A 14,451-nucleotide genomic window follows, 5' to 3' on the forward strand; every position below is an offset into this window, starting at 1 on the left:
ATAACTGATAGAAATGCTATTTGACTGCTTAAGTTTAAAGGGTTTTGGGGTTTATATTTTTTAAAAAGTTGAATTGGTGGCTAACACTTAATAAACAAGATACTTTCCCATAAATATTGGGGCTATCAGTTTTTTTTGGGGGGGGGGGTTTTCTCTGGCACCAGGAACCGAACTCACGACCTTGCGCTTGCCAGGCAGGCACTTTTGTCACTGAGCTAAATCCCCAGCTCCGGGGCTATCAGTTTGAAAAGGTGAAAGTTAGTCAGAACCTGACCCATGATCCCACAGGGTGAATCTGATGAGAGTTGAGTAACTGCTGTGTCCTGGGAATGTAGCCTGAGTTCCCAGCCTGCCGCAGTCCCCACCTCTCAGAGCGCACATGTGCATTTGGCCCCATGCTGTCCTCTGTGTTTCTGTCGGTCCCCTCCCTACACCCTGACATTTGCATTTCTGGCTTTTGGGCCCAATAAATTGCTTGTTCTAAACATGAGGCACAATACCTTTTGAGATGATGAAATAATGCTTATGGGATGTGAATATGATGCATGGTGCACAACCAGCCTCAAAACCACTAACCGACTGAACAACTTTGCTGGTGCTTTACAGGAGAAGTAAGCAGGGGGCTCTGCCCTAAACTGAGCTTTAGTTCAATATCCTTCCCTTAAAGAGAATTTTAGACTATACAAAATAGTGTTATCAGTTTCTCCCAGAAGGTTATTCCACCTAGTGCTAACCCTGCCTAAGTAAAGGGCCATGTGTGTGTGTGTGTGTGTGTGTGTGTGTTTGTGAGTGTGTATGTATATGTGTAAATAAGATGTCAGTTAGTCTAATTCAGACTTTAGGAATTCAAATTCACACCTCTTGTTTGTGAGTTTCTTATACACATCAGAGAAGATTTTAAATTTGGAATCTATTTTGTGTGCCCTGCTTTATCCAAAATGACCATCATAACCTGTTGCCATCAGGTTCAAATTCTCTTGCCCATATGATTTCATTTCAAAGCCCAAGTTTCCACTCTATCATTCTACTCATCCGGAACATTATCTGGAGACATGGTCCTTTTTGTGTGTGTGTGTGCTGGAATGAAACCCAAGGTCTTGTGTGCTGGTATGTACATGCTGTAGCACTAAGCTACACTCCCGGCCTAACAGCTTTTTTTAAAGGGCAGCTTTTCAAGGCCTAGCTGTCTTGTGTTAATATGTGAGGGTTGTTTACACATTCCCACTGGGTTTTTTTCTCCAGTTTATGTATAAACTGAACCTCTTCTCTGGAAAGTTAGAAGTGGTGGAACTGAGCCAGACATAGTGGTGCACAGCCTGGAGTTTTGAGCTGAGCACTTAAATTAAGTCAGACTTCTGAGGTTGTCTCCAGCTCTACAGCAGCCAGAGAAATGACAGGCTCCAATCCCTCTGGCTTGTCACTCTCCTGTGCCCCAGTCTTCAAGAGTGAGCTGAGCATTACATGTTTTCACTGAGCACCAGGCCCGGAAGATCTGTTCAACATCTGACCCATTCAAGAGGTTCTGGCATTATTGAGGTGACTGGCAGGCCGTCCCATGGCTTTCATGTTGAGGCCCCCGATGAGTGAACTGTGCCCCATAGAGGGAGGAAAAGTGTCCTAAACTGGAGCTGCTGGGATTGGAGGGAGGAGAAGTGGAGAAGACAGCCAGAGACTTCGGTTCTGCTGACATGAATATAGAAATCTGGAAGGTCAAGAAGCTCCTTAAGCACCTAGAGGTGGCCCGCAGCATGATATCATGACCCGCTCCTGCGCAAGCCCACAGTTTCTGAGGGGCAAAAATGTTAGCAGATGAGCTGGCAGCCACTTTTCAGACTTGGATGCTAGTTACATCTGTACAAAGGCTCAGATGTTATTGAAAAGCACCTCCAAATGGACTGGTTGTGTATTGTGTGGAAACTGCAACAAGAAGAAAGAAAAGGAGTCAGCACTGACTTCTACCCTTGCAAGCCAATTAGTGCATCACTGCATTTGTGTAAGAAGTTCCATCTAGCCGCTTTCATAGCACTATGTTAAGATGATGGCTAAACTCTAAGACGACTAGAGTGTGCTTTTCGGCATGCCTCAGGGAAATATAAAAGAGGTCCTGTAACAAATCCACATTGGAGCTCCCAGAGAAACATGCCAGAATGTTGCCCACTTAGAATGGAATGGAAAAGACATATAACTATGTCCAGAGAAGAGCAGAGACTGCTGCGCAGCTGTTTATTTCTGGGGACAAAGGGAATATCGCTGGTCCTAGTTTACCTGCATCAGTGGACTTTAAAACAGAACTAAGTCAATCTGTTATGTTTGGTCAAAGGTTATGAAGTTTTAAAATTAACTGATATATCCTGTGGTGGTGAAAATGGATTCAACCAAGCCATTGAATTAGGTATTGAAATCCTCTCTAGTTTAAAATTCACCTTGGAGAAGAAATTAATAGGTGATACTATGATGAAATCAGCCAGTATTGAATTATTAATTAAGTTTATTAGTACATCTAGGTATACACAATAATCGTCTTCATCATAGGGAATTTCTACCTGTACATGACATAACTTGATTTTAGAGTTGAAGATACACTAAAGGCTTTGGAAATGGTAGATAAAGAGATTCAAATAGTCTATGAAAATCTGATTAGCCAGGTGTGGTGGTACATGCCTGTAATCCCAGCACTTGGGAGGCTGAAGCAGGAGGATTGTTGTGAGTTCGAGGCCAGCCTGGGCTACAAAGTGAGCTCAAGGCCAACTTGAACTGCATAGTGAGACCTTGTCTCAGAAAATAGGGAAAAAAAGGAAAATCTGATTAGCTGAGGCATGTTCTTTACTGCCAAGTCAGAGAAGAGAAGAAGATTTTCCAACTAACTCCAAAACAAAAGAAGGATAAATCTCATTCTGCAAAGACACAGGACAGGAACATGAGCTGATTGAAAACATAACCCTCCTGGAATGACTTGCTGACAAATCTGCATGGAAAATTGTCACAGATAAGTCAAAAGAAGGATCCCAGTTTGTAAAAGATTTGGCAGACCTTCGTGGTAATAGATAGATTTCCAGGGCTGGGATATAGCTCAGTGGCATAAAGGCTTGCCTGGTAAGCCTGAGGTCATGAGTTCAATTCCCAGTACAAAAAACAAAACAAAAAAACAAATAGATTTCCAAAGAAGAGATGATGAAAAACTTTATTTTACGTTGAGTACTAGGAAGTCTACGTAGGTACAGCAAAACATGTTTCACTCTCTGCCTTCCAACCCAAGGAACATACCTGTGGCAGTTTCCAAACAGACCCCTTCCTTACCATTGGAACATTTCCAGAATTTAATTGATGGGCATTGGTTACTGAAACCAAACCAAACCAAACCACACCAAAACCAAACCCAGTCCTCCACTTTGGTTTGTAATAGTGTCAGTGTAGCAGTCTACAATGAAGTTCCTAAATGTCACTTAGGACTAATCTTAAAAGGAATCTCATTTTTAACTTTTACTCAGTGATAAAAATTGGTCACTTTGTATTTTTTTTATGAAAGAATTTTAAAACTTTCATACACAGAAACAAAAATACTTTAACTACAAGTGTCTTCAAAAATTAGTAAAAGTGGGAGCATTAAAAAAATACCTTTGTTTCCCCCTAAATCCTTCTATGTTTCAGGTAGCAAGCCCTTAGTCTCTACAACAGTGTCAGGTATAAAGTTGTAATGGAAAAGACCATGGCCTTAAAGACAAAGAACTTTGGTGCTAGTTGGTTGCTCACCCATAGGGTAAGCTTGGCCAAATAACTTTGTGGATCCTTGATTTTCTTATCTAATAGGTTTTTTTCATAAACTCACCTCCAAGGTCATTCCTGGGTCTAAGACACAACCACAAGGAAAGCACTTTCAGGCCTGAATGGGAATCCAGATGCAGACTAACAGGATGGGTCACCAAGACGAATGTAGTTATTATGCATTACAGACATATACTAATTAAAAAGGAAACTAAATAAAGATAAACACTCAATTGGTCAGAAGTGGATCTTCTGTAAAGAGCATGGGCATTGTGGGAAGAAGCCTGAATTTTGATCCCAGCTCTGCCAGCTAGTGGTGTGACCCTGACACATCTCTAGAAGCCTTGCCTTCCTCCTCCATTAAGCAGGGTTCTCAGGCTCACCTAGTAGGGCTCTGGGAACTAAGGCCGGTCCCATACTGGCATTATGTATTCATAGCTAGCTGGCTTCTCCTCACTATTTGGTGGATACTTTGCGTAGGTTCCACACATCCTTTACTATTCTCAAGAAGTTTGTGAAGAGGTATCCTTACTTTCCCCATTAATCCGTTAAGGAAATTGCTATTGGGAGAAGTCAAATCATTGGGATAAATTCAATCCCAGATTCCTCTATCTCTGCTAACTCTCACAGCTTTTCATGCTGCCTCTTGCCTTCTAACGTGACTCATACTTTATCTGCCACACTGTCATTAGAAATGTAGCTTGTGTTTGCTTCTGACCAATTAATCTCCCCAAATTTTAGATCTAAAGTTTAAAGTTCCCTGATAGTATCTACATTTCACTTCATCTCCTTTGAAAAGTAAAATGGTGCGGGGCATGATTGCGCATGCCTGTAGCCTCAGCTCCTCAGGAGGCTGCGGTGAGAGGATTACTTGAGCTCTGAAGTTCAAGACCAGCCTAGGCAACACAGCAAAACCCCACCTCAGACAACCTAAAGCAACAAAAAAAATTTAAATGATATTTGTGTGTGTCAATTATTAAAAAGTTGTACAGACCAGTTAGGCTTCATGGAAAAAAAAACAAAAATAGCACGTTTAAATACTACTGTATTTCCATGCACCATGATTTGGCTACAGCTGTTTTGTGGCTTTTTCAAAGACTTGTGTATTACAGTGTTGGCTGCTCAGTGGAAGGTAACAAAGGTGCTCTTGATGGCTCAGTTCTGATTTTCCAGAAACTGGTGAACTTGTACATGAATATGGCCTTCAAGGCCACTTGACTAAGCTACATTGTGTAGAAAAAGCTCTATTTACCTAAATCACACTGATTTTTTTGTTGGCTTTTCTGAAAGCAAATTGGTTTTCCTGTGGGATTTTTTAAAAAATGTCCATTTCTAACTTTTCTTAAGAGTCTCATAGCAATTCCTGGCTCGGGCAGCCTGCCAGGTGCAGGAGCCTCAGTTTGGGGCATACAGAGAGCAGCTAGGCCAAGCACAGAGGGCCCTAAGCAGACGAGGTGGTTAAGAAGGTCCTAGGATTCTGTGTCCTCCCCTCCCAGGTGAAAACAGCTTCACTCAAGACCCAGTAGGTAATAATACCGCCTTTGCTTTCTCGAGCCATGTACCAGACAGAGCTTCACTATTTTAAAATGTTTGGGTCTGAGGGTGTTTCAGTGTTGGAGCACTCACTTAGCAAGTGTGAGGCCCTGGCTCTGATTTCCAACACTGCACACACGAAAAAGTTTTTAAGAAAAAATTTCTAATTTATTGAAAAACACGTGAGCACAATGAAAAGTTGACATCGTACAAAGTCCCTTTTCTTCCTGGTCATCCCTCCCAAGGCAGCTATTGTTTTCAGTGCATTTTCCAGGAATGTCAGTGGTTATCCAGGTAGTCAGAAATATACATATTCCACCATCTCTCCCTTCATCAAATGTGGTGAATCTATTTTGTGCCTTGCTTTTCCCACTTAACTGTGTGTCTTGGCATCTTTCACTGTTACCACAGACATAGTGGAAAAATACAAAGCCTCCCTATATAAAGACACAGACCATCTCGGACTTAAGACACTTTGACTCACAATATTTTGACTTTGTGATAGTGGAAAGCAATATGCATTCAGTAGAAACTGTACATTGAATTTGGATCCTTTCCCAGACTAGCAATATGTACTACTATAGTCTCTCTTACTATGCTGGGCAACAAGACTGAACTCAAGTTCTCAATCAGCCTCTCAATCACGAGGGTAAACAACTGGCACCCTACAGCGCCACATGTTGCTAAGCAAGGATGCTCAGTAGGCTGAGTGTATGAAATACATTTTTGACTTATAATATTTTCAACTTATAGAGGGTTTTTTGTAAGATAATACTATTGTAAGTTGAGGAGCATCTGGATGCAATTTGTTTAACCGTTTTCCTAATTGTAGATATGGAGCTGTCTCCAGGCTTTTTAAAGCAGTATGGCTGAGCTCTTCGGTGGAGCAAACAATACTTGTATTCATATTTGGGAGTATATCTATAGGATCCGTTATCATATGTGTAATTACTGGATTAAAGAATATGTGCATTTTAATCTTTGAGAGATATTAGCAACTATCCAATTACAGTCTTAGAGTCATAGATGGAAGGGACTTTTGAAATTGTCTAGCCCAGTTTTCATTCTCTCCCAAATGTCCTTAGAGCCCTAGAGATGGCAGTGGCTGCCTTAACTGGGGGTTAGTGAGGAAAGAGGAAGTTAAGAGAAGTGGGAGAAGACAAAGTGAGCTGAACAGTCTCTGTGCGTCTAACTTGGCTTTTGTAAGAGCAGCTTTATAGGATTAGGTTGAATGCTTTGTTTGAGGAAGGAGAAGGAGGTCCTGCTGCTTAGCAGCAGCAGTAGGAAAATAAACACATGCCACTGATCTAATTTACATCTGGGGAACTGTGGCCCAGAGAGCACACCTTGCAAAACCAAGACTACAGCATGAGTCTTTCCACTCTAGGTTGAGGCTTAGCTCCACCATACTGCAGTAGTGGAACTAAGATTGGATGCCTCCTGTTCTAGGGAGCTCACTACCCTGGGGCAGCCTACACCATTGGAGCATTTCCTAGCTTCTGCTTTTGTTTGGCTGGAGTTTTCCTCCTGGAAGTGTTCAGTCTTGCACCCTCACCAGTACTGGTCTTTGGGGAGCAAGGCCTCTCCCTCAGGAGGCTGACAAATATCAGTCACTGATCTCTCAACCAAACGGGCATTCAGATACCCTTGAGTAGATCAGGAATTCCTCTCTGTGGAGACTGAGTCAGGCCACTTGGGGTAGGCCCAGGTATCTGCATGTATGTAGGGCAATACTTCTCAGAATACCTTAGTAAAAGAATAGTTGGTTTGTTTAAATTTCTAATCCATTTTGACTGATAATTTTTGAAATAGATAAAAACATATTATTGGAAAATAAAACTTTATAAACACAAACAAAATGTAAGTTCCCTTTCTCTAAGTTAGATTCAACAGAACTAATATAACTCAAATTGTTACAAAAGTTTCTAAGTGGTGACCCTCAGTTTGTGTTTTTGCCCCAGTATGGAAATGATAACAACTAGTTTGTAGACTGGCACCCATCACGAGTCACCTGTGGCAGGTGATAGTGATATAAATAGTATTATGCTATTTTCAACTCATCACCTTATTAAGGGACGTGGCAGAAAGAGCATTGAGGTAGGAGTCAAGGGCCTATGTTCTGGTCTTGGCTCACTATCTCATTGTCTCCCTCCCGGTGACTCATTTCCTCCCTCTACATCTCCGTTTTCTCATTTATAAAATAGTTGCTAATCTGCCCATTATACTTGGGCATGTGGAGGGCTTGATAAGGTAATGGAATTTTCCCTAGAGACCCAGGGGAACAGAGCCACCCACCAATATCCAAGCACATGCCAGAGAGTACTGTAATTGAATAGACTTACTTTAAGAGAATGGGAGTTTAATAGTGCTAGGAGAGAGCAGGAGATGAGAAGTTAGCTTGGAGGCGTGAGGCACAATTGGGAACGTCTAGAAGCAGCGACACAATACAGAGAGACACTGGCTGATAGGTGGGAAGGGAGGGGAAAGTGTGCTATGGCGGCCGGCTGGGCTGACTATGATTCTAAATGCATGAGAACCTTTCTACCTCTCTTCCTTTGTGAACTGTCAACAACAGTTCTGTCCCTCTCTCTCTCCCTTTCCCCCTCCCTCTCCCTCTCCCCCTCTACCTCCCTCTCCCTCATTCTCTCTCTCATTCTCTCTCTCTCTGTCTCTCCCTCCCTCTACTTCTCCCTCTTCATGTCACTTTCCCTCTCCCGTTCTCTTTCCAGGCCCAGCGCTAGGGATTGAGCCTAGAGCCTTCACACTCAGCTACTTCCTCAGCTTTTCTTTTTCTTTTTCTTTTTTTTTGCATGTCGAGACAGGGTCTCATTAAATCACTGAGTTGCCTAGAGTGAACTTGAACTTGAGATCTTCCTGCCTCAGTCTCCCAAGGTGCTGGGATTACAGATGTTTTCCACTATGTCCAGCCTCTAGTAGAAGTCTTTATCTCTTTCTCCTTGCACTGTACTTTCAAATCCCCTTGGAAAACTTTCCATCTCTTTCCTTAACCCCACATCCCAGCCCCCTGCCTGGCCACTGTCAGTTGGTCCCACAGAGGAGAACACTGAACCGTGAGGGTCAGCTGAAGACAGTGAGGACCAGGAGGCAGCGGAGCATGCCCTAGGGAGAGAGTTATGGGCAACCTTGGTGCTTGGTGCTGAAAATGGGGCAGACGACAGTAAAGAGAAAGATCTGGAAATGTAATACTCCCATGTCAACAGCATGTAATACATTTCATGTGCTCTTTTCCTTTTTTCTTTTTCTCTTAAAGATATGTTTTGTGACCACATTGAAGTCTCTCACCCTGTATAATTTTTCTATATCTTCTGCCAGGAAATTAACTTTTACAAAGTCATTGACTACATCCTGCACGGCAAAGAAGACATCAAAGTAATCCCGTAAGTTTCATCTCAAAACATGCAAAATTACAGGCACAGTACTGAGGTCGTTCCAAGATGAATGATAACGGAACCCATCCTGGCCAGGCCCTAGTAGAGATGGAGAGCAGTAGGAGGCAGTGTGGAATGAGAGACTCCTCCAGGGTGGAAACGAGGCCCCAGAAGAGACTTGATCAAAGCCACAGCATGCTGGATTAGGAATCAGGTCCTGAGTTCCAGCCCTCAGGCGTCTGCCTGGGCCTCAGTTTTGTATTTACAGAATGAGATAGGGGGATCAAACCCAGGACTTCATAGTTTTCTGTGGCACTGCTTCTGGGATCCTGGAAAGCAGCAAAGTAAAAGCAGGAAATTGGCAAAGAAAGGGACTCAGCCCCCACGGAAAGCTTATTTTCTAATGTGCTCAGCAAATGTGACCAAGAAAAATGAGGAAAGGGGAGAGGATGTTTTGAACCCATCTACATGTAGCTGGTACTGAAATACCATTTCAAGAGTTGAACAGTTACAAACCTTTTTAGTATAGGTTTGAACTCTGGTAAGGCAGAGCATTTACAGAAAGCCATGTTGCCTTTTCTGTCTGTTTGAATTCTCGGCTTGTACCAAGAGCCACACCCACATGCAGGTCTTGAGACATGGTTCTCTTTCTCAGTTTAATTGCAGACTCCTTAAGGCTGCAATCAGGCTCTGTGGGAAGTCACACCTTTAGTCTCTTTCCACAGAGCTCTCTCATCCGCCTGTAGGGATTTACTGTAAGTAAATACGGTGCCCTAATCCTCAAACGGTGGGTGTGGTGGGAGACGCTGACTCAACTCTGATCACTGTACTAGATTCTAATACCCCTCTGCCACTCACATAAACAAGTTCTCAGGTTTATCTTTTGCTGGTTGAGGATGAGATGTTGCATCAAGTTCTTCTGTTACTGGATTTCTCTAGTCTTTCCCATTCTCACTTGCGTAAGATTGATTCTTTTCCAAGCTCATCTCTTTTCTTTTTTACCTTGTAAAATGCATACTCTTCAACCATTGTTTTCCAACCTCCTTTCTAGAGCTGCAAGGTTATTAAGCTCATTATGTCTTTCAATGATCATAGGTCAGTTTTCCCCAATGATTTATCACTGCCTGTCAAGCATTACGTCCTGTTAACTGGTTCACACCCACCTTGCTGCCCTTCACCCAGGCCTTATCCGACAACTGTTTTAAGGTTTTTTTTATGGCAGTACTCCATTTCTAATACAGACTTTTGAATCAGGCAGGATAGGCAGATGGTGGTGAAACTATGGCGTGCCGCAGCGGGCTGTTTGTTATCACTGAAAACTCTAACAGGTTCGCCATCACTGGACCAGGCTATGTTGTGTAACAAGACCTTGAGAGCACAGTGGTATGAATAGCAAAGTTTTATTGTACCATCGCATTGTGTGGCCTTTCCAGTTGCTCTGTGTGGTTGGGGCTACTGTGTATGGACTGTGGTCAGGCCAGAACCAAGACTGATAAGGCGGCCACCATTTTGAACACTGCAGAGTGGACTAACATTACCGGAAGGAAAAGAGGACATGGAAAAACACAGTGGCTCATAAGATGTCCATCTGGAGGCAACACACATCACTTTCACTGACATTTCAACGGCCAAAGCGAGTCACGTGGCCGTATACTTTACTTTGAGTGTATAAGGAACACAACCCAGCTGCGTCCCCAGAAGGAAGGACAGTCATCCTTATTTGTATATATCCCTGATGGCTGTCACAGTACATGCCACTCAAACTTAACAGAAGGGAAAAATTAAAGAGTAAATAAATTATTTTTATTTTATTTTATTTATTTTTTTGAGACAGGGTCTTGCTATGCAGTTCAGGCTGGCCTTCAACTCATGACGATCCTCCTGCCTCAGCCTCCTGAGTTGCAGGTGTGCACCACTATGCCTGGCTAGTAAATAAATTAAGGAAGCTCAAATAAATTAAAGAAGCTCAATAAAAATTTAGAAAGAACATAGAGCAGGTGGGAAAAACAGAAAGTGCATGTGAAGATGATATTTAAATCCAAATATATCAATAAATATAAAGTCAACTTAAATATGAGTCAACTAGATGTTCCAGTTAGATAAAAAAGACTGACAGGCTGGACAAGAAAGAAGCCTATCATATGTCACTGACTCTAAGACACACAGTTTTCTACTTTTTGACAGAAGTAGAATAAATGAAACAGAATAAATGATACTATACAATTGCTATCTGCCACATGGCAGACATAATGTAGTTGTCACTGGCTGCCTGAGTGTGAGTTTGGTCATAACCATGTACACTGTTATGATTTCACTTGAGTTAGTGTTGAGCAACCATTTCTGGCTGCTGTCCATCTTGAATCTAATTGCCATATACAGTAATGTAGGAGGTTATGCTATGATGTGGCATTGAAATAAAAATATGTCTTAAATGGCACAGAGACAGGAAAAAGTTTGATATATAATCAAAATCTAGATTGAAATGCTGAAGAACACTGTTCATATGAATAAAGTAAAACTTACTCAGATGAATAAGCAAGGCATGGTAGCATACACAAGTAATCTCAGCATTTGGGAGGCCAAGGCAGGAGGAGTGCTGTGAGTTTAAGGCCAGCCTGGGCTACAAAGTGAGTTTAAGGCCAGCCTGAACTGCATAGCTAACCCTGTCTCAAAAAGAAAAAAAAAAATTACAAGTGATAAAAAGCGTTGCATGCTGGGCACCGTGGAGCACGCCTATAATCCCAGCTCTCAGAAGACTGAGGCAGGAGGATTGCTGCAAGTTCGAGGTCAACCTGTGATACATGCATAGTGAGCTTAAGGCCAGTCTGAACTACATAGAAAGGCCCTGTCTCAGAAAACCAAAAAAAGAAGCATTGTGCTACAGATTAATTGGCAGCATTTTATCTTTGTCAGTCACATAAAATGGTTCATAAAAAATGATCACTTCCTTGAGATGATGAAAAATCATATATCTTGTATATAGGAAATTTAAACTTAGCGGAAAGATAAGAATACAGAGAAGGTATACTATATGAATGCAATTAAAAGAAAATGGGTGCAGTTGTATTACACTTTTTTTTGGTTTTGGTGCTGGGGATGAAACCCAGAGCTTCATGCATGTTAAGCTTATCCTCTACCACTGAGCTACATCTGGTGTAACTACATTAATATCAGATAAAATAGGTGTTACACTAAAGAACCTTAGTAGAGCTAAAGATAGTCACTTCTTAATGATAAAAGGGTCAATCTGCTTTGATGTTACAGGATATTACGATTCTAAATTTGCACATACTTTAAAACCTAAGGAAAAAAAACTAATCAAAATGTAAGGAGAGGGCATGGGATATAGCTCAGCAGCACAAGTGCCTGCCTGGCAAGCGCAAGGTCCTGAGTTCGATTCCCGGTACTGAAAAAAAAAAAAAAAGAGTAAAAAAAATGTAAGGAGATACTCCATAGACAAATCCATGTCCACTAATTGATAGAATGAGAAAAATAAAACAAATACAGTGTAGAATACATCAACCACACAATTTAAAAACGCAACCTAATGAGTATATACAGAAAAATGCTCATTGGGAACATCTAGTAAAGTAGAATAAGCACGTTTCTCCTAACTAACAAATCTACTTCTAGGTACCTACGCTAGAGAAGCTGACGCATTTCACACACAGAAACGTGTGCGTGGATATCCACTGCAGCGGTGCTTGTCATAATAAAAGTAGGAAAATATCTAAATGCCCATCAACAGGGAAACAGAAAAACTAAAAAAGCCATGCAATAAATACTACAAAAGCAGTTAAAGTCACAGATAAACTGCAGAATGCTGGCAAAAAAAAAACTTGTGAAAAGCTATATAAAAAACGATGTCACTTTATATAAAATTTATAAGCCTGTGAAACAAGATTGTGTAATTTTAATAGATATATACATATGTAGTAAAAGTTGAAAAACATGAGCAGACATGATAAGCATTTAATTTGTGAAGCTGGTTCTCTGGTTTGGTGGAATATGATCAGAGATGATATGTAGGGTTTCTCCTCACTTTAATTGTTTTGTTCATTTTTAAAAAAGTAAATAGAACATGCTGTTAATATTGAAAAAAAGAGAAATTATCCCTTGCACACTAAAAAAAAAAAAAAAGAAAAACAAGCTAAAAAGTATAAGTGTTCATCGCCTCCCAAAGCAGGGAATGCTGAGTTTTTCAAGCACACATGCAACCTTTCCAATAACCGGACGTATGCTAGGCCATCAGGCAAACCATAACAAACTTCAGAAGACTGAATTCATACATAGAATGTTTTTGCTCACAATAAAAATGCATAAGACAAAAAACTAATCAGAAAATTCTCTTATACTTGGAAACTAGGAAATATTTTTCTGGGGGAAAAATACACTTCCAACTAATGGATTAAAAAAAACCCAGAAATTCAAAAATATTCTGAGCTGAAAAAATACTACAAAAATATAAAAATATTTTAAAAATATTTTAAAAAATGAAAAATATTTAAAAACCTAGATGATATGGTGAAATTGTGCTTGAAGTGAGATTTACTGCCTTAAATACATTTATTACAAGAAAGGATGAAAGCTGAGAAAGTAATGAGCTAGGTGCCCACCTGTATTAGGCAGGATTCCAACAGAAAGCAGGTGGCACATTCAAATTATGATAATTCAAGGAGGGTCTAATAACAAAGGGATGAATCACAAGGTTGTGGGTGGAGAATGGAACCATAAGTCAATGTGTGGGTAATGGTACAGCTGTTGCCACTTCTGGCTTCAGAACCTGGAAGGGGAGTCCTGCAGGACAGACCACCTCAAGAGGAGCAATGACCTTCAGAAAAGGGCTCTAGCCAGCTCCAAGCAACCTTACAAGGAAGGGCAGGAGGCGGGGTGGGGGGTAGGCAGAGGAACGTAAATAACCTTACTTCACTGTTCTACCTCCTGCCTCTCGGAGTCTTTGGTTAAGTCCCCCAGTGGCCAGATTCAACCAGAAACCAGAAGGCTAGAAAGCCTGTTGATAGTCTACATAGCTGGCCTCCTGGGAAGACTGGGATGGGGGGTAGATCTGGAGGGACAGACAGAATCTATCTACCATGTAACCTCAAAACATCAGAACAAACAAGAAAAAATAAACCCAAAGCCTAGAAGGGAAATAAAAAAAAAGACAAGCTCCTAACTTAGTGAAATCAAAACCAATAAATGATAAACACATGCTAAAAGTTGTTTCTTTGAGGAACAGACCAATAAGATCAATAAATCTCTGATAAGGTTGAGCAAGCAAAATAGAGAGAAAATCAGGATCAAATTAGGATCAAAAAGGGGTGCATAGCTGCAATGATAGAGGCTTTATAAAGGTAATAAGGACTGAGGTATATGTGGCAGAGCACATGCTCAACGTGCACAAGGCCCTGGGTTTGGTTCCCAGCACAGAAAAGGCAAGAGACCTCAGTTCTTCACGTGGGCCTCTACGAAGAGCTATTTGAGTTATCCAAGGACATGGTAATTAAATTCTACAGAGCAGGCAGATGAAGGCTGCAATGAATTTCATGATATATTCTTAAGAATAATATTCTCCTCTACTATATTCTATTGGTCACATAGACCAGTTTTAATTCATTTTTGGAAGAGACTATGTACAAAGGCTACATACAAGGAAGAATTCCAAAGGGCATCTGGGAGACTTCTTACTATAAAGTGTAAAAATTAAGTTCAGGAATGAAATAAGATATTCACAACTCAGGTAATTGACAAAAGACTCAAATCAAGA

General features: G+C 41.1%; 1 protein-coding gene and 1 pseudogene across 2 annotated transcripts in view; both read left to right on the plus strand.

Annotated features, from left to right (window-relative positions):
- Positions 1-14,451, plus strand: part of Pde6a (phosphodiesterase 6A, cGMP-specific, rod, alpha) — an 80,435-nt gene that overhangs the window by 28,331 nt on the left and 37,653 nt on the right. For both annotated transcript variants that reach the window (XM_005380592.2, XM_005380591.2), the window contains exon 6: positions 8,629-8,693. In XM_005380592.2, coding sequence (XP_005380649.1) covers positions 8,629-8,693 — 65 coding nt within the window. The remainder of the gene's footprint in view (positions 1-8,628; positions 8,694-14,451) is intronic.
- On the plus strand, positions 1,757-3,048 carry LOC102019498 (annotated as a pseudogene).

This window comes from Chinchilla lanigera, unplaced genomic scaffold, assembly GCF_000276665.1.
Source record: "Chinchilla lanigera isolate Chin_1 unplaced genomic scaffold, ChiLan1.0 scaffold00014, whole genome shotgun sequence".
NCBI lineage: Eukaryota > Metazoa > Chordata > Mammalia > Rodentia > Chinchillidae > Chinchilla > Chinchilla lanigera.